Below are 19950 nucleotides of genomic sequence, written 5' to 3'. Positions count from 1 at the left end.
CTACTTCCCATCCCCCCAGATAATGTCACAGTTACAGATAATGTGATTCCATGAGCTGGTTCTAAACACTACTCCCGGGAGGATTTTTGGAAATTGGAAAAAAAAAAAAAAAATCTATCTCTTTATCTGTCTCAAAAAGCTACAGTTGTATATTGTTTTCAAAACACCAGGCAACTGCTATAATTAGATAAGTATGTAATAAGAACTAAAATTTTCAGGAGGTGAATTGAACATGATCTGTTATTTTTAAATGCTATTATAAGAAGTGGTTCTGACACTAACTACCTGGAGTTAGGTCATATTGCACAGATTGAGGGCACAGTCCTCCCCAAGACTCCTCTCACTTCAGACACCAGCCTTAATCTCTGGAGTTCCCAGGTCACCACACTTCTGAAAAACTGGCTATATATTCAGGGGTCCCCTCTATCTCCTCAGGTTCAGTAATTGGCTAGAATGACTCACAGAACTCAGGAAAGCACTATACTTATGGTTATAGTTTTATTGTAAAGAATACAAATCAGGATGAGTCAAAAGAAGAGACCAGTAGGGCAATGTCTGGTAGGGTCCCAAATTCGAAGCTTTTGTATCCTCAGGGTGTGTTGCCCTCCCAGCCCATTGATGAGTATCACAACCAGGGAAGCTCACCTGAGCTTTGGATATCCAGGGTTTTTATTGGGGCTTCGTTACATACAAATAATTGATTGAATTATGGCCAACTATTGGCCAAGTAATTGAATTCAATTTCCAGTCTGCCTCTCCTCCCTGGAATAGCTGGGCTGATATTCTGAGATCACATGGCTCAAAGCCCCAATCTTCTAATCACATGGTTGGTCTTTCCAGCATGACCAGCCCCTATCCCAAAAGTTTCTAGGGGCGCACCAGGAGTCACCTGGTTGGCATAAACTCAGGTGTGGTCCTAGGGGCCCACTATGGATAATGAAGATACTCCTGTCATTTGGGAAATTCCAAGGGTTTAGCGCCTCCTTTCCGGAAACCAGGGACAAAGACCAGCCAAATTTTTTATTATACAACAGAGTCTTTACAAAAGTAGTCCAGTTGGCTGAGATACCTGAGGAGTGAATATTTCTAGTTTTATTTAGTGTTTCCTGTGAGAAATATTCAGTGATTTAGTGGGAAGAGCCTTGCCTTGGAGTAGGAGGCCCTGAGCTTTGATTCTCCGTTTCTTACTTGTTTGCTGTGTGGTGTTGGAGAGGAGATTCCTAAGGCTCATCTTTTTTTTTCTATAAAAATGTTGAACTAGGTGACTTTTTTTTTTTTGATTTATTTATTTAATTTATTTCTTTTTTTGGCTGCGTTGGTTCTTCGTTGCTGTGTGCGGGCTTTCTCTAGTTGCAGCGAGCGGGGGCTACTCTTCGTTGTGGTGTGTGGGCTTCTCACTGCGGTGGCTTCTCTTATCACAGAGCATGGGCTCTAGGGGCACGGGCTTCAGTATTTGTGGCACGCGGGCTCAGTAGTTGTGGCGCAGGGGCTTAATTGCTCTGCAGCATGTGGGATCTTCCTGGACCAGGGTTTGAACCCGTGTCCCCTGCATTGGCAGGCGGATTCTTAACCACTGCGCCACCAGGGAAGTCCCACTAGGTGACTTTTAAGATCCCTTGAACTCTTGACTTTTTGTGAATCAAGAATGGTTTTGATCACACATTGGAGTATACTTGAAAGCTATCCTTTATAAAGCCAGTTTCATCAAAATCCTCATCACTCTTAAGTTAGAGCAAGTAAAAATAAAACAAAAGGACTTGAGATTTCAATAGGAATATGGATATAAGGGAGTTTACTTAGATGAAAAAAACCACTAAATTTAAAGGAAAAAGATTTAAATGCCGTTTAATATTATGGATGACAAATTGTAGTTTGAATCATGGTGACTCTAGGATAGAGGATTTATGGTCACTTAGCATGTTTAAAGACTGATTTATTTATACAATTTCTTAATCTAAAAAATAACCTTTTGTCCATTCATATTTAGGGATTTTAGCCATTGGTTTAATTAACGAAGCCCTGGATGAAGGTGATGCCCAAAAGACTCTGCAGGCCCTGCAGATTCCTGCAGCTAAACTCGAGGGGGTCCTTGCAGAAGTGGCCCAGCATTACCAAGACACGCTGATCAGAGCAAAGAGAGAGAAAGCCCAGGTGAGTGGCACTAAATTGTTCCTTTTTGTTCCGAGAACTTCATCCCTCCTAGAACGGAGATAGAGGTGGGGTGTTCCCTCAATGACTATTTCCTGGGCACCCTTAGATTCAGAGCACTGGAGGGACACACGATGTAAGAGTCATAGACTCTGCCTTCCAGAAGCTTAAGCTATTTTACACATTTGGTTTTTTTGTTGTTCTTTGTTGTTATGGTTGTAGACACATCTCTTATGTCTCTTTAAAGAAATTCTCTATTGAAATATAAAATCCAGAAAAATGTGTCAGTTATTTAAGTATACAGTTGTATAAATGTTCAGAAGTGAGCATACCTATGTAATTGGTGCTCGGATTATAAAAAGCATTAACAGAAACCCCCTTATATCCCCTTACATCCTTATTCACCTCCGGCCTCCCCGCCCCCCAGCACAGTGGTAACCACTATCCTGATTTATTCTAGTACATGTCTTTTGGTAAATATATGTATGCATTTCTATTAGGTATACATTTGGAAGTGGAATTTTTGGGTCATAGAGAATACATATGTTAAGCTTTAGTAGGTAATGCCATAAAGTTTCTTTTTTTTAAATTTAAATAATGGCTTTATTGGGATATAATTCACATACCATACAGCTCACTGTTTTGAAGTGTACAATTCAGTGGTTTTTCGTCTATTCACAGAATTGTGCAACTATCACCACAATCAATTTTAGAACATTTTCATCACCCCCAAAAGAAACCTGGTACCTGTAGGTAGTCACCCCTCATTTCTCTCAATCTCTCCAGTCCTAGCTAACCATCAGTCTGCTTTCTGTCTATGGATTTGTCTATTCTGGACATTTCATATAAATGGAATCATACAATGTGTGGTCCTTTGTGACTGGCTTCTTTCTCTTAGCTTGGTTTATCCAAGCTGTAGCATGTATTAGTATTTTCTTTTTATTGTTGAATAATATTCCATTGTATGGCTGTACCACATTTTATTTATCTATTCATGAGTCGATGGTCATGTTTCCACTTTGTGGCTATTAGGGATAATGCTGCTATGAATCTGTTCTCCAAAGTAATTGTAATACAAACCCATCTTTTAAAAAGTTTGTCTTGCCTCTCAGCTAGTTTGTTGAGGAAATGGACAAGATTTACTCCTTTTTTAGTCCTCTTGCTGAATAGGAAGTTGCCATGTGTTTAGTAGGCCCTCAGATACTTGTTCTGTGATGAAAGCATAATGACCATCTGTTTTTCGGAATTGTGATTCATCTCCTTTTAAGTTCTTCCTAACTAACAACAATTGGATAAGGAGGACCACAATTTTCTTTTCTGACTTAGAAGATCCCTATGGTGAGGTTCTTGCAGCAAGCAGAAGAGCTAAAAGAAATTCTTAATTCAGGGGGTCACATTCCTTCTGGGAAGCCAAAAGTAGTAAAACAGATCAGGGCTTTTGTGTTAAGGGAGCTATTGTACACCGACAGCCTTGTGGGCTTTAGAAGTTTGGGTTGTGGGGGAGGAGCTGTGGATAATATAATGTTGATAGATCTCCTTTGATTCCATTGTCATGAGAGTAGTTGACATTACTGTGTCCTAAACATATAAGTGTAGCAAGTACCAGGTTCCTTTTAAGAGGGTCATTGCTATGCATGTCAGTTGATCCTGTGGTGAAGGTTGAATCACAACCCCCATTTTGTAGCGAGGAGACAAAGGCATTAACTGGTTTTACTTACTCAAGTGAGAAGCAGTTGGCTGTAGGGAAGCTGTAAATAGAGGTCTGTTTTTGATATCAGTTTATTGGATCAGAGCTTCCCAAACTTGACTGATGACTAGAACGCTTGAAAAGTCATTTTAAAAATACAGATTCCTAAGCTTTAATTCTATTTTTGCTAATTCAGAATCTCTAACCTGGGGCCTGGCTGCAATGATTCTGCGTAGGCCAGTGGTGGTAGTGTTATTTTTTCCTGCCTTATTAGTCCAAAAAGAGTCTTATATATCCGATCCAACAGACAGAGGAATGGGTTTTGAAAGAATAAGCTAGGTCTGAGTCCATGTCTAAAAAAGGAAAGTAGATTGAGGATATAATTTGTACCAGCTCTCACTCATGTGATGGGCCTTACTGCTCCTTTTGTTCGGGTCATAGGAGTTAAACTTTTAGAGGATGTGACTAGAGTTTGAAGCATTTCCTTTTGCTGTGGAATAACTTTTCAGAGTTCATCAAAGGCAGAGGAAGGGGAGAGTTAGGGGAAAATGTGCTTAACACTGCCATGCTCAGATGGGTAGACTATACTTTAGGTGTAATTGTCTTTTTTTAAGCCTGAGCTCAGCTTTTAAGTTCCTCTTGGGAGTAGTTTTAAAAATAATCATCTGAGTTCCAAATTTAGCAAGCGAAAGATCTTAATTTAAATTTGATCTGTTTTTCTTGTAATATCTTTCTGTCTGGTTTTGGTATCATAGAATGAATTGGGAAGTGTTCCTTCCTCTTTTATGTTTTAGAAGAGTTTGTAGAGGATTGATATTAGTTCTTTAAACATTTGGTAGAATTCACCAATGAAGCCATATGGTGAATTCTTGTTTTTGTTTTTGTGGAATATGTTTTGATTACTGATTCTATCTCTATATTTGTTATAGGTCTGTTCAGATTTTCTTCAAGTAAACTGCCTCTTTCTCTTTGCCTTTAGGGAGTTCCATTATGCATATATCTTCTCTTTACTCAAATCTGCTGAATCCCTCTAGTGAATTTTTCATTTCGGTTATTGTATTTTTCAACTCCATAATTTAATCTGGTTCTTTTTTAAAAAATGTATATTCTCTATTTGGTGAGACATTGTTCTCATACTTTCCTTTAGTTCTTTAGATATGGTTTCCTTTAGTTCTTTGAACGTACTTAAGATAGCTGATTTAAGTCTTTGTCTACTAAGTTCAATTTGGACAGTTTCTGTTGTCTGTTTTTTTTCCTGTTTGGACCATGCTTTCTTGTTTCTTTGCATGTCTTGTAATTTTTGGTTGAAAGCTGGACATTTTAATAATGGGGCAACTTTGGAAATCAGATTCTACCCCCTCCTCAGGGTTTATGGTTGTCCCTGTTTGTTTAGTGATTTTCAGTTTTTTCAAGTCTGTATTCTTTGTCATGTGTGTCCACTGAAGTCTCTGCTTGGTTAGCTAGTGGTCAGCTAATGATTAGTCAGAAATTTCCTTAAATGCCTAGAACCAATAAAGCTCCCAGCCTTTGCTGAGGGCCTTTGTGTGTGTTGGGGCATGCCCTCGACTCACAGCCAGGCAGTTTACAATTTTGCTTTACCCTTCACTTCATGCTTGCCCAGAGCCTCAAGGTCAGCCAGAGGTCAGAGCTTACAGCCTTATCAGATCTCTTCTGAGCATGTGCATAGCCCATAATGCACTATGACCTTCTAGATTCCCATCCCAGGAATTTGTCAGAGCTTTTCAAAGCTCTCTGTGGACATCTCATTCTCTAGCTTTTCCTTTTAAGCTTTTTGGTTAACCTATTATTTGCCTAAGTTTTACCCACTGCCCCAGGCATCTGTGATGTGAAGCAATTACCTCTTACTGTTTTGGACAAATACCCCTGGAGAAAAGGCTGTTTGCACTGGGCAAGCTCTAAGTCAGGTCAGATAAAGACAGCCTAGCTGTGGTCTTCCAGGGAACTACCTAACATGTCAACTAATGACAGTTCTGTGGGAATAGATAGGGCTTTGAAGGAGGTAGGTGTGTATGGGGTGGGGGCGGAGGGGGGTGGGCAGAGCACAAATGGGCATAGGGCAATTTAAGCGCCATAGACCTCACTGTTGTTACTGAGAGCCAACTGTTCTTCTTGAATAAACTCTGATTGCTGCAAGACTTTGGTTAATTTCTATAGTTTTGAAAAAGTTGATTCTGATGACTTTTGTCAGTGTTTTTGTTGCTTTTATGTAGGAGGGGATATTCAGAGGTCCTTCCTCTACTGTTTTCAGTTCTCTCTTCATTTAAATTTAGTGCCTGTGGAATACTTGCTAAAAGTAGATTACTGGTCACTGGGTAGTATTGTTTGAATGCCAAGACACAGATATCAGGAATTCTCAAGGAACTCATTTTATAATTTTATTTTATAATTACAAATATGAATGATTTTTAAGTCTGGCTTCTCCTCCCCCACCCCACAGTCTGAGTGTAGACCGACAGGCATACATGAATGTAGCTAAAAATCAGCTGGTGTGCACTGACATGGCTGTACCAGTTGTTAGAATATTGAGTACTTTTGTTTGGTACGTTGCTCCTGTCCCAGGCCTCCCAAATGTGTTCCACCACCAGTTCTAGCTCTTTCCCTGAACTTCCGCTATGAGCAACTAGAGGATTAATACCTAAACCAGCAAGGGGCCATAAGATCTCTGCTCCACTCTGATTGATCAGTGCTTGTGTTGATAAATATGTTGTATAGATTCATGTATGTGTGTTTACATGTGTATATGGTAGGTATGGAGTGGTTTATATGTGTATATATATAGCATAGTTTACATATGTGATGAGAGATAAAACATTACATTTATATTACACATAGATGTATCTATAATATGTTACATATATATTATCAATACATATGTGTAATATTTTATCAATCATGACACATGCATCCATGCCACATATAATAGGAGAGACTTTTAAGGAGGTTTTAAGGGGTGAGAAGTGCCCTTTGCAAGTGTGTGTGTTTGTGCTTTCCGTATATATACACACATATATGTACGGTAGCCATCCTTTCATCTCTTTTCCCTTTATTTTCGCTGTATCTTGTGGCTTCTCCACCTCTTTTACCTCCAGTCATTGCCCACTCGTTTGATTCTTATCTCTGGTCCCTATCTCTTTACCTCTTCTAAAATGCAGTCAGTGTGCTTCTAAGTGTCAGTCAGAGTTGTTAGGGGATGTTATTTCCTTATACTTTATATAGCATTCTCACATTAAATCTATTTTATCTCAATATTCTCCACAATATCTCGTTCAGGGTTTTAACTCTCTACTGAGTGATTTGAGTTAATCTTTAGAGCAAACTTTAACAGGAGGATGTTGGCTTTTGTCATCTTATTCGATCTAATTGGAGCAGAGAGAGCCTGTTCTTTCCTCACACTGGGATGAGCTGGTGTATGTCCCCCATCTTGCCTCCTTCAGTATGGAAGTGTTTGTTTTAATCCTTCTGCTTTAGTCTGCCTGGGGCAGAGAAGACAAAACTCTGAATGGTCAGAAATCATGATAAGCTGCGCCATTCTCTGGATGCAAGAAAGGTGTGCCAAGCCCCCAAGCGTTGCTTACAGTAGACTCTGCTCAGAGCCGGCTGACTCATGCATTAGCCTAAAACTGAGCCAGAAGTGGCCTGGTTCTGTGGAAATACTTGCTTTGGGGGTGCAAGGGTTTTTATGCCACTTCTCTTGGAGACTGCACCTTCAGCTGTCTAGCTTATGACTTCTCAGTTTAAGTTGTTGCTGACTCATTGTATCATCTCGTATTGAAACTGTTGCTTAGCATTGCCAGTATTTATTCGTATGACTCTAGGGAATTGTGTGTGGCCATTTTCTATTTTCAGTAACAGAAGCTGACCAGTGGTAGGAAAGTGCTAAGTTCTGCAGCTATTAGGTGACTTGTTCTTGCATTCTATTTATCGGGTTACTCTTTTCCTTTCCCAAGACTATGAGCTTCTTAAATTGGGACGGTGCCTCTTATGACTGTAAGTTAAATGATCTTTCTAAAACTCTGAATTAGAGAGAAAGTTTTCGATCTCAGATGCCTTCCTTTGGCCTTACCCTGTCACCAAGGCACTTTATAAATTGCAGGGGTTTGTGACTGCTTGGCTCTGCTGAGTGAAATATTGTGTATCTCTCCCCAGTAACGCAGGAGGAAAACCAAGCCTCCTCGAAGGTTTTGCACTTCAACTGCTGGGCCTGCAGAAGGCAGTGAAACTTTCCATTTTGCCCCACAGCCCAGACCCTGCCTCACCTGGCAACACAGTTATAGTTACTGATCCCAGCCGCCTCACTGGTGCCTTGGCAAATTATATTTACATCAGGCAGTCTCGATCTATTTTTGAGCTACTATTTATCCCAGTTGCTATTAGCTCAAGCCTCAGGAACAGTTACTTTTGTTGGGTCTGTCAGGATTGCCTCAAACATGACTCTCAACCTGGACACTTTAAAACCTGAAGTGCCTTGTCTAGAAGGAGAAAAAGACTCCACTTCTATTTCACCTCTGTCCCTAGTATTCATCTCAAACTACACTATGGACTAGAGAGGCTTTTGTTGGCCATGCTGAGAAAACTAATCACCATTTATTATGTTTCTGTGTGAAAATGTGTTTTTAAGTTTCCAACAACTGATACAACTTTCAAGTTTTAGAGTATAAGCTGGTGATAAGGTTAAATTGCCTATAGTGACTCCTGGCTTCACATGTGATAATGTCTTGATAGTCCTAAAAACAGTAGTCATAGAGAATATTAATTCCCTCTGAATATTGTTGGCGAAGGAGGCTTTCTAAAAAGTACTTCATGTCATGGTGCTTGTCACAGTATTTAAGTCCCTGGGCCCCTTCACAGTTGGGACCTTTTGCCCCTTCTAGCAGCTCTTGTCCTCCTGAACAACTTGAATCCATCTTCTTACATCCATCACCTACATCTGTGATATTTCTCTTGTAACCCTTTACCAGTTTTTTGGTGCCTGGCTTCTTCCAGTTGACTATTCCATGTGTCTTGTATGTTGGAAACTTCTTCCTCTATCTCTAATTGAGTCTCAGAAGCCGCCATCATGACATGTACCCTGATTTGATGACTCTAGTATTGTTTTGCTTTTAATGGTTTGTAGGAAACCCAGGATGAGTCAGCTGTGTTATGGTTGGATGAAATTCAAGGTGGAATCTGGCAGTCCAACAAAGACACCCAAGAAGCACAGAGGTGTATGTATCAGTTGTTTCATTTCTACTCTGGTGGAAAGTGGGGGTGGTGAGGTGCTCCATATCTTAGAACTCAGCTTGACCAAGATAGAAAGATGTAGGGGGAACAGTTTGCTAGTAGGTGAATCTAGACACCTTCTTAAAACTCAGCTTGACCAAGATAGAAAGATGTAGGGGGAACAGTTTGCTAGTAGGTGAATCTAGACACCTTCTATACTATTCCAGTAACAGTTCTCTTCTGGGATAGTTGCCTTAGGAATCTTTGCCATTAATGAAGCAGTGGAGAATGGCGATGTTGGAAAAACACTGAGTGCCCTTCGTTCCCCTGATGTCGGCTTGTATGGCGTCATCCCTGAATGTGGTGAAACTTACCAGAGTGACCTTGCTGAAGCCAAGAAGAAAAAACTGGCAGCAGGTGAGTTTGGGTAAATAGATATGTGCCCTGAAAGTAAGAACTTGAAAATATCATAGGGCAGATGTAGAGCAAAGGGACAAGCTATAGGGAAAGGTACTTCAGAATACAGTATTAGGCTTATTTTAAAGACCCAAGGAGATAATATTCCTATTTTTGAAAATATTCTTTTTCTTCCTCTTGAGGGTGGCTGTGTTAATAAAAAGGTCAGTTTTCTGAAAATGTTAATCTTTCATAGGGTGTTAGTAGTTCTGATTACCTAAGCCTGTAGATATTTAAAAGTAGTTTATCCGCAAAAAGAGGGGAATAAAGATAAGATTTTTCATCCCGTTTCATGGCCCATTTTTTAAAATTAACTAGAGAGGCTGAATGGCTGCACGTGTTTTATCAGAATAGTTTTCTGACACACAAGGTCTTACTTAGGTATAGGCTTCGGAAGGAACAGAGGCAGTCAAGGTTGATTTCCCCGTTTGGACTTCATAGGTATTTTCTTTTTATACTGTGGATATGAATGAGCTAAGTGAGACATTACAAAGTCATAATTTAAGAGGGACTTAGGATCGCTCTTTACTCTCATAAACCCAGGGACAGGTTTTGGAATGGTCTTCATTCAGCTTGTTAACCCTTACCAGAACAATCCTGTGGTATTAGACATGTGAATGTGGGAAGTGTGGCTCTGGGTTTCTTTCATCTTTCCTTTATTTTCTGCCAGGAGATTATAACAGCAAGTGGGTGAAGCACTGGGTGAAAGGTGGCTATTATTATTACCACAATCTGGAGACGCTGGAAGGAGGATGGGATGAACCCCCCGACTTTGTGCAAAATTCTATGCAGCTTTCTCGGGAGGAGATCCAGGTAGGTCACATTTCTTCACAAAAGAAGAAGCTGAGAGAAAGTACCTGTATTTTAGAGGTAATATTACTTAGGAGGAACAGGGCATGTGGTCAGAAGCCCTAGACTAAAATTAAGGCTACATAACAAACTACTTTAGAGTAATTTTTCCAGTGGGAGTGCTTAAGGCCTAAATTAGTAAAACATCTGGTTTATAGAATTAAGTCAGATGAGTTGTGTGCTTTTTAAAGAAAACTGGATGATCCAGCAAAGAACAAAAAAGTTGCTCTGACTTCTCATTAAATGCAACTACTCTTAATCTTTCCCAATGTACATTTTTAATCTCTTCTGACTATTCCACAGATTCCAACTATACTATATTAGAATATATCCTGCACTTTCACATAAAGTTAGCAGTTTTTCTTATAGCAGCTTTTAAAGTGCTTCTTTCCCATCCTGTGTCTTTGCTTATGCTGTTCACTCTTACTAGAATTTCCTCATTCAGCAGTTCCTGAATACCTCCTATGTGTACCAGACACTCTTCTAAACACTGGAGATATAGTCATGAACGAAACAAAGTTCCTGCTGTCGTGAGGTGTCCCTCCCCTGCCATCTACATCTGTCAAAATTTTATCCTTCCAGGCACACGCATCTCAAGTGTCACCTCCTCTACGACTCTTATTAAAATTCCTTTTCCTTCCCTTCTCCCATCTTCATTTCAAGCCCCCCCCCCATAGTCTCTGTATTCATTTAGAATTTAACCAACTTGGATTTGTTTCAGTCGTGTGTGTACTTACCTTATGCCCACTGCTAGTTTTTAAGGTGAGCTACTAAGTTTGCAGTCCTTGTATGTAATGGTCACTTACTTTGTCCTTGACGGGCTATTGAGCACTTCCAACGTTACCTGGTGCTGAACTCGTGGTTATCAAACTGGAGTTGCCTAATGTATGTGAAAGGAGAGGGAAATATATTGAGGGAAGTTGTTCAGTGAGCTCCTGTGGGTCATGATTAGACACATGATTAATACGCACAAAGATTCCTAGAGAGAAGGGACAGTAAAGGACTTTTAAAAGGTTATCTACTTCCATTGGACAGTTATTCCCAAATCCTGTGTAGAAAAAAATGGAATGTTCACATATGTAAAAACTGAAATAGTCCCTTTCTTCAGAACTCACCTATCAGAGGAATGAGTTTTTTATCTTGTGTTTATTAAAGTTCTCCTCTGAGGGAAATTATAGTCTCTTACCTTCCCAGTGTTTCACCTTCACTGCTAATGGTTTCACAGGTGGTTAAATTTAACTAAGCTCATTGAACTCTATGTTGGGCGTTGAGAGGCTATAAAGATGTATCAGAGTCTCTACCTTCCAGTTATTAACAATATTGTGGTAAAAACAGCAGGCACAGAACTGAGTACTGCAACGTAAGGCAGAGAGAAATAGATCCTCTAATAACAGTAAAATAGAGGAAATGTTAAGGAAGCAGTTAATTCTATCCTGGAAAAAGACAGCATAGATAACATTTTAGCAGATGAGAAACAGAGGGAAGTCTATTCTGGACAGAAAGGACAGTGTGGGGAAGGACATCAAGGACTGGAGGAACATGGGCCATTTCAGGGAGGACGAGTGGTCCTTTGACTGGCATGCGAAGTGGAGGAGGCAGAGAAGAGAGGCAAGGACCTGACGGGCCACGTGAAGGAAGCCAGGGTGATCTTCCAGCAGGGTGATTTTTAACTCTTTTTGGGTCGTGTACACCTTTGAGAATCTTACTAACCTCCACAGAGACACTCCTACTTAGTGTTTTGTGTATGGACCTAAGATTTTTTTTCTGATTTGTTTATTTTTGGCTGCATTGGGTCCTCGTTGTTGTGCGCAGGCTTTTTCTAGTTGCAGTGAGCGGGGGCTACTCTTCGTTGCGGTGCAGTGGCTTCTCTTGTGGAGCATGGGCTCTAGGCGCGTGGGCTCAGTAGTTGTGGCTCACGGGCTCTAGAGTGCAGGCTCAGTAGTTGTGGCGCACAGGCTTAGTTGCTCCAACAGCATGTGGGATCTTCCCGGACTAGGGCTCGAACCCGTGTCCTCTGCATTGGCAGGCGGATTCTTAACCACTGTGCCACCAGGGAAGCCCTGGACCTAAGAATTTTAAACAGAGGAGTGATGTTACCTCACTTCAGCACATTACCTAACCTCCTACCTCCCTGAAAACAAAACAAAACAAAAAATAGTGACCATCAAATTGGTTCTCCCACTCTCCACTTTGCTCCCTTTCAGTGAATCTGGATTTTCACTGAATCCTTCATCCTTTTCTTTTCCCAAAAGAGAAGTCTCTTTTCCCAAACTTATCATTTATCTTGTCTCTTGATTTTATTCTCTCCCAGTTCTTTGCAGACCTTGTACTCCACCTCCTCTCATTTTTTGGATTATTCTAATATGTAACCTAGATCAGTGCTTTCCAGAATTTAGTGCAGTCTTTAACTGCACACGTTGTTGCCCAGGGGAAAAAAAAAATCAAGGCTCTGATACCAAGGACAGGGGGATATATGGTATGTTCATATACCATGGATATTAGTTGGGTAACCAGGTGTTCTCACTAACCATTCTCACCACTCCTGCCCTCATTCAAGCCAGGTCCTCTCCCACTTGGATTATACGGTAACAGCATTCTAATTCACCCACTCAGGCTAATCTGTCAGCTACTCTGCTAACAGTGCTGCTTTTCTAAAAATAAATCCGATGGTTTTATTCCTGTTTGAAAGTTTGCTGGTTCTCCAGTGCTTGTAGTAACAGTTCAGACACTCTAGGCTACTTCTCAAGACCATTTGTAGTCTGTCCACTCCCCTGCAGGGCCCTCCTCTGTGTCATTCCAGGGGCTCTGGGCCTTGGTGTTGTCACCTGTCACTCTGTCTTCTTGTCAGCAATGACCCCAGATCAGCAAGCACAGTTCCTGGCACAGCCAGTGTTAGGTAGGTGAGTAAAGGAAATAACATATGAGGTAAAAGAAGGTGAAGTTTTTGTTTATGACTTTTTGGGGGGATGTGAGGACAACTTGGCCTTGAAAAATAGATCTGAAGTCTGCATTCCCATTTCTTGGCTAAAGATCTAGTATAGCCTTGGAAAGCCTTGAGCATTAGTTTGTGTGATACTATGTAAAATTTGTGTCCATTCTCACCTATGTTTGTCTTCTCACGTGACCATTGCTTTTTCAGAGTTCCATCTCTGGGGTGACTGCTGCATATAACCGAGAACAGCTTTGGCTGGCCAACGAAAGCTTGATCACCAAGCTGCAGGCTTGCTGCAGGGGATACTTAGTTCGGCAGGAATTCCGATCCAGGATGAATTTCCTAAAGAAACAAATCCCTGCCATCACCTGCATTCAGGTATTTCAGAGCCTATTATACAGACAGCAAGTGGGCTTCTAGAGCAGGGGTAATAAACAGTCAGCTCCTACGATCGAATGTCTGTCTGAGTGTGTCCTCTGTCTTCTGACCTCTTAGTCTTGTCCTTCTTCTGACAAACACTTCCTCTACTACCATTGGAATTAACGTGTGCTCAATGCTGTTTAGTGTGGTGAGTTGTGCAGCTCAGTGGCAGTTCTTCTTGGTCACCTCATTGTCTTCTAAGACTGTTCCTTTGTGTCAGATTTGAATATTGAGAGAAGCAACTGCGATTTTGCTTCAATGACAGGGAAGCACAATGTCACAGAAAGAATTCTGGGTTAGGAATTATGGCTTCAGCACTGCCAAGTAGTGGTAAACCTCTTCTCATCTATAAATGGGGATACTAATATTTATCTTACCTTCCTCACCTGATTTGTTGTAAGGAGCCTATGAGAGCATCTGTGCAGATTCACTTTAAGGTGTGAAGTGCTGTGCTCACATCAGGGAGGTGGAAGTTAGCCAGTGTGCTCTGCTGGTGGAGGTACAGCCCAGGCTCCCCTTCCCCTGTCACTGGTGGACGTGATCCTTTTTAAAGCTGCATCATGAATTGCACTTGGATGGTATCTCAAGACAAAATCTTTTAACTTCCTCTGACCCTTGGGAAATAATGCGTCGCATGTAATGTTTGATGGTTTCAGTCGCAGTGGCGAGGATACAAGCAGAAGAAGGCGTATCAGGACCGCTTAGCTTACCTGCGCTCCCATAAAGATGAAGTTATAAAGGTGTGTAGCCCAGGCAGGGTTTCTCAACGTGGGGCATGAGCATGACATGTGTTGAGATGAAGGGCTCTTCTAATTTCCAGGAACCTCTTTTCCTTTTCCACAGATTCAGTCCCTGGCAAGGATGCATCAAGCTAGAAAGCGCTACAGAGATCGCCTACAGTATTTCCGAGACCATGTGAGTACCCTTGGGTGACAAGGACCAGTAGAGTTAGTTTTGTTGTGTTTGTGGTGGACAGAAGAACAAAGGAATTTCTTCTTTTTTTTGTTCCTTAGATAAACGACATTATCAAAATCCAGGCTTTTATTCGGGCAAACAAAGCTCGTGATGACTACAAGACTCTCAGTGAGTAACTGTGGCTCAGCAGAGGACAGTTGAGGCAGTGGTTGAGAGCCGTCAGGTTCTGAGTATTCTCCACGGATCTCTTTTCTTGTCCTGCAGGCAAGGCTTGGGGGGTAGGGTGCTGCTTGTGACTTAAGCCCTATTGCTCACCTGTGACTTGATGTCTTGTTGCTTGCTGTATTCGCCTTCCACATAACAACATAGCAATAGCATGACTGGGAAGACTGCACTTGGTGGGAAGACTGCACTTGGTGGTTGTCTTTGCACATCTCAAAAATAAACAAATATCTTACGTGTGAATAGAGCTTTTTTTTTTTAAGACAGTGCTGATGTTTTCCAAGACACAGAACTTTTATTGACAGTTCCATTCCTCGTCTGACACATGCTTTCTTTCTGTCAGTCAATGCTGAGGATCCCCCTATGGTTGTGGTCCGAAAATTTGTCCACCTGCTCGACCAAAGTGACCAGGATTTTCAGGAGGAGCTTGATCTTATGAAGATGAGGGAAGAGGTCGTTACTCTCATCCGTTCTAACCAGCAGCTGGAGAATGACCTCAATCTCATGGATATCAAAATTGGACTGCTAGTGAAAAATAAAATTACACTACAGGTATGGTCCAGTGCCAGTAAGGGCCTTGGGGTACATCGTCCTGCTTGGTACCCCTGTCTCTCCCTAGGTAACTTGCAGGGAGGGGGTAGGAGGCTGGCTTTCTTCTCAGTGAACGCCATACATTTTTTTTTTAAGTTAAATAAGAAATCAAATGATTTAATCACAGAATTTTAAATAGAGAAAAGTAGATAAAAATCATCCCATAATTCCACCACCCTAACAATCATTTTATATCCTACATTTTTATTTAATATAGAGGATAAGATACTTTCCATATGATAAGTCATCAGTGTAATAATTTATCAGGAAATAATCTGAGTTACCTCTTTTTTTCTAGACTATTTGACATTTTCAACTTTTATTATTACGGAATAACACTGCAGTTAATGTTTCAATGTATATGTAGCTTTAATTGTGTTTAAGACTTTGTAAGATAGATTCCTAGAAGTTGGTTTCCTGAATCAGTGGACATTTTTATAGATGAGGTTCTTTATAGGAAGATGGAAGTAGGAATAGATTTGACTGATGTACTGAAAATAAGGTACAGTGTAGTGATTCTAAAATATTTAGGGGATCTGCCAGTGCAGTAGACCTTCATGAAAGTTTTTAGGTGCTAAAAGACCTTTCCATAATGCCCAGAGTTTCATGTTTGAAAGCTTTTTGAGTTATGTATATGTGTTTGTTTACAGGACGTGGTTTCCCACAGTAAAAAACTTACCAAAAAAAATAAGGAACAGTTGTCTGATATGATGATGTTAAATAAACAGAAGGGAGGTCTCAAGGCTTTGAGCAAGGAGAAGAGAGAGAAGTTGGAAGCATATCAACACCTGTTTTATTTGCTTCAGGTGAGTGGCTCCTGGAATTAGTATTGCAAAATTTAGTTAGTTTACTTTTCCTCAAGAAAACCTGATGCATAGATCTCTGTGGAAGTCCTTCTGATTTCCACTGAGAGATAAGCAAAGGGCTGTCTTATTTTTCTTTATTACTCAGGTACTTTCTAATCCTTCAAGCTGAAAAATCTTGAATATTTGTGCCAGCCTTCATGTCATCTAGAAATTACTTATCCCTTGCTTTCGTTTCAGACCAACCCCACCTATCTGGCGAAGCTGATTTTTCAGATGCCCCAGAACAAGTCCACCAAGTTCATGGACTCTGTAATCTTCACACTCTACAACTACGCATCCAACCAGCGAGAGGAGTACCTGCTCCTGCGGCTCTTTAAGACAGCACTGCAGGAGGAAATCAAGTACGGACAGATTTCTGCAGGGCATACATGGGACCCCTCCCCACCGTCATAGGTGCTCATAGTTTGAGATTCAGGCCTGCCTGTGCCTTTTCTCAATACTGTGACATGTGTGAAATACTTACTCTAAAGAAGCATTTACCTTTTATAATGTAATAATATAGATTATGCACTCATGCAAACTAATTATACTAAAAATACAAATTAATTATATATATTAATTATATATATACTGTATACCAATATAAACTAATAATATATACACAATATAAACTAATATGCTAATTATAAGCTAATACAGTAAACACTAAAGTGTCGCTGTTTCTGGGGAGGTGATAGAGATTTGCTAAATTAGTTTTAGGAATATTCTGTATTAAGATAGAATTTTTTAAAAGCTGATCCAAACACGAAGATTTCACATCTTTAGCTAATGAAGGACCTGATCATGTTCCTATGATTGAGTTTGCAGCAACAACAGGAAGGTCCGGTGTTCAGATGAGTGTTGGGGAGTGTTTCTAGAGAAAGAGCATGTACCCCTTTCCTTCCAACTATCGTATTTCTGTTTTTAGGAGATGGGATCTTTAAGTAGGAAGGATCTTTAGGTTGGTAGATTTGGGATTAGTTTGAACTGAATTTGTATTTTATGTTTTATAGGTCAAAAGTAGATCAGATTCAAGAGATCGTGACAGGAAATCCTACAGTTATTAAGATGGTTGTAAGTTTCAACCGTGGGGCCCGGGGCCAGAATGCACTGAGACAGATCTTGGCCCCGGTGGTGAAGGAGATTATGGATGACAAATCTCTCAATATCAAAACCGACCCTGTGGATATTTACAAATCTTGGGTTAATCAGATGGAGTCTCAGACAGGAGAGGCAAGGTATGATAACCACAACACCTTTTCTTTCATGTTTTTATTTTTTTCTCTCTTTTTTAAGCAGTTAACATTTCTTTGATTTATAAATTAGTAATTGCTTAAATAGGTTTTCCTTAGAAACCCCTTCTTTAAGTAGTTGACCTGGTAATTTATTCACTTATTTAGCAAATATTTATTGAGTACTTACTAAGTGCCAGACACTGTGTTAGATACACCTACAATAATACGATAACGAATGAGACATACAATAATGAATGAAGAAGACATGCTCCCTGCCCTGTGTTCATAGTTTATTGCATGGGAGAGATGACACACAGGTACATAGAAATAAAGTTGCAAACTGAGGGGAGTTTCGTGATGTTTTGTAGGGAACTGTAATGGAGAATTCAAGAGGGAGCTAACTTAGAGGGGTTAGGGAGAGCCTCCCTGAGAAGGTGAACCTCACATGGTGGAGGCCTGAAGGGTACAGTGGGGCCAGGCTTGCTAAGAGCTAGGTGCAGAGTCTTCATGTCTGAATGCTGTCAGGTGGAAGGAGCTTGGGAGAGTCTAGGACCTGGAAGGACACTGGGCATCAGCAGAGATGCAGTTGGATGGGAAGACTCGCACAGATCTGAGTGAGATCACTGTGTTTCATTAAAGGGAAGAGGAGCTGGTGTGGGCGAATGATGAGCTGCCCTGGAATACTGAGAGTTGGACTAACTAAATTAACATAATCCAGGAGAGTTCTCTGCCCGGGTGGTAGTTTTCACCACCAGCGTTACCACATCCAAAGCAAAAATGTGTCAGTAGAATATGGGAAATGCTGGGAAAATACAGTTCAGAGAGCCAAAATGTTTAAAATATTTTTATCCAGCTTGGGTGAGGACAGAGGGGGGTGAGGAATAGAGATATGAGCAGTTTAGTCTATGATGGTTTTTTCCTTTTTGGTGTAGAGTAGGGTTAGATCATACATGAAGTTCTCTGGAGCTTAAGAGGAGTAGCTCTCCATATGATTGCTACTCAGAGTTTGATCTGTGGGGCAGTAACTGAAGATCATCAGTGTCGCTAAACACACTGTTTAGTTCAGCTGACAATTTTTTCCATAGCAAGACTTTCTCAATGAAGGAAGTATCCATTCTGAAGTTGATTACATTCTGGTTCAAGCTCCTTATCCTGTCTTGGACTGATTGGTAGAATGGTCCACATGTTGAATAATGCTGCTTTCCACGTACCTGGACACCAGGCAAAGGGGGAGATTACCCTGCATAGAGAACAGAATATTCTGCTCACTCCTACAAAGGGCTTATCCCCTGTTGGGAATCGTGTGGGAACCAACCCTGATTTGGTTCTCTGCTTTGTGTCAGCCTGTCACCCAAGAGTCAGATCATTGCTGGGTGTGATGGAAAATCCATTTTTGTTTTGACCTGCACATCTGAGGCCCAAATCCTGGAATATGGTCAGCCAGCTGCAGTAGTTGACTGGGAAGGTTTGCCTGAAGCTCAGGGCATCCCTAGATGAGAGCCCCATGGACACTGGCTCAGGGGTACTAAGATACTTCCTCTGCCGGTCCATGAGTCGGTCATTTTTAGATCAAAATTCCAGTAGGTATTTCAAGATTTTTTTCTTGTAGGTGCCTATCAGAAACGTGTCTTATTTTGCTTTTCATAAAATGGAAATTGATTTTAACACATTTTTTTTAATATGGATAACTGGGAGGTGTAGTGGTATGTGGTGGGAGCCCATGCAGCATGTAAGCAGCACGGATCCTTGAGCTTCAGCCACAAAACTCATAGCAAACTGGGACATTGTCCCTCTTGGTGGTGTTCACCTCTAAAATCTTAGAAATTTAATATTCTGTTCTCTGACTACACCCATTTAGTTTAACACTTTCATTCTCTTTGCTCATTGCTACCTTTTTTAAAATGTCGTATACGTATACAGTTATATTTTACTGATATAAAAGATGTAAAGTACATAACTTACAAAATATAAATGCCCTTATAAACTCAATACAGCCAATTGTTTCAGACAGAATGCTTTTGTTAATTTTTGTTGAATCTTTGTGTTCATAGTCTACCAGTGTTTGTAATTCAGCCACCTTATGACGAATGGAGTTGTGTCCTTATTTGCTTGTATTAGTTTCCTATTGCTCCTGTGATAGTTTCCTATTGCTCCTGTGATGAATTACCACAAACTTGACGGCTTAAAACAACAGAAATTTATTTTCTCACAGTTTTGGAGGCCAGAAATCCGAAATTGGTATTAAAGTGGTGAAATCAGGGTGTCAGCAGGGCTGTGCTCCCTCCAGAGGCTCTAGTGGAAAATCCATTCCCTGCCTCTCCAGCTTCTGGTGGCTGTTGGCATTCCTGGCCTTGTGGCTGTATCACTCCAGTCTCTGCCCCACCCCCACCCCCATCGACACATTGCCTCCTCTTCTGTGTGCACCAAATC

At 40.8% G+C, this 19950-nt stretch overlaps 1 protein-coding gene across 1 annotated transcript in view; it reads left to right on the top strand.

Moving 5' to 3' along the window:
- The window catches only part of IQGAP1 (IQ motif containing GTPase activating protein 1), a 100601-nt gene that overhangs the window by 60072 nt on the left and 20579 nt on the right, over positions 1–19950 (top strand). Inside the window, exons 15-26 of the mRNA XM_082388249.1 lie at positions 1988–2151; positions 8970–9060; positions 9305–9472; positions 10182–10324; positions 13500–13670; positions 14369–14452; positions 14556–14627; positions 14726–14795; positions 15193–15401; positions 16091–16246; positions 16484–16647; positions 17299–17523. Of these exons, the coding sequence (XP_082244375.1) occupies positions 1988–2151; positions 8970–9060; positions 9305–9472; positions 10182–10324; positions 13500–13670; positions 14369–14452; positions 14556–14627; positions 14726–14795; positions 15193–15401; positions 16091–16246; positions 16484–16647; positions 17299–17523 (1717 nt within the window). The remainder of the gene's footprint in view (positions 1–1987; positions 2152–8969; positions 9061–9304; positions 9473–10181; positions 10325–13499; positions 13671–14368; positions 14453–14555; positions 14628–14725; positions 14796–15192; positions 15402–16090; positions 16247–16483; positions 16648–17298; positions 17524–19950) is intronic.

The sequence above is a fragment of the Balaenoptera borealis genome (genome assembly GCF_965194805.1).
Source record: "Balaenoptera borealis genome assembly, chromosome: 3".
NCBI lineage: Eukaryota > Metazoa > Chordata > Mammalia > Artiodactyla > Balaenopteridae > Balaenoptera > Balaenoptera borealis.
Note: the sequence above shows the minus strand (reverse complement) of the source record. Positions and strands in the feature narration are given on the sequence as shown.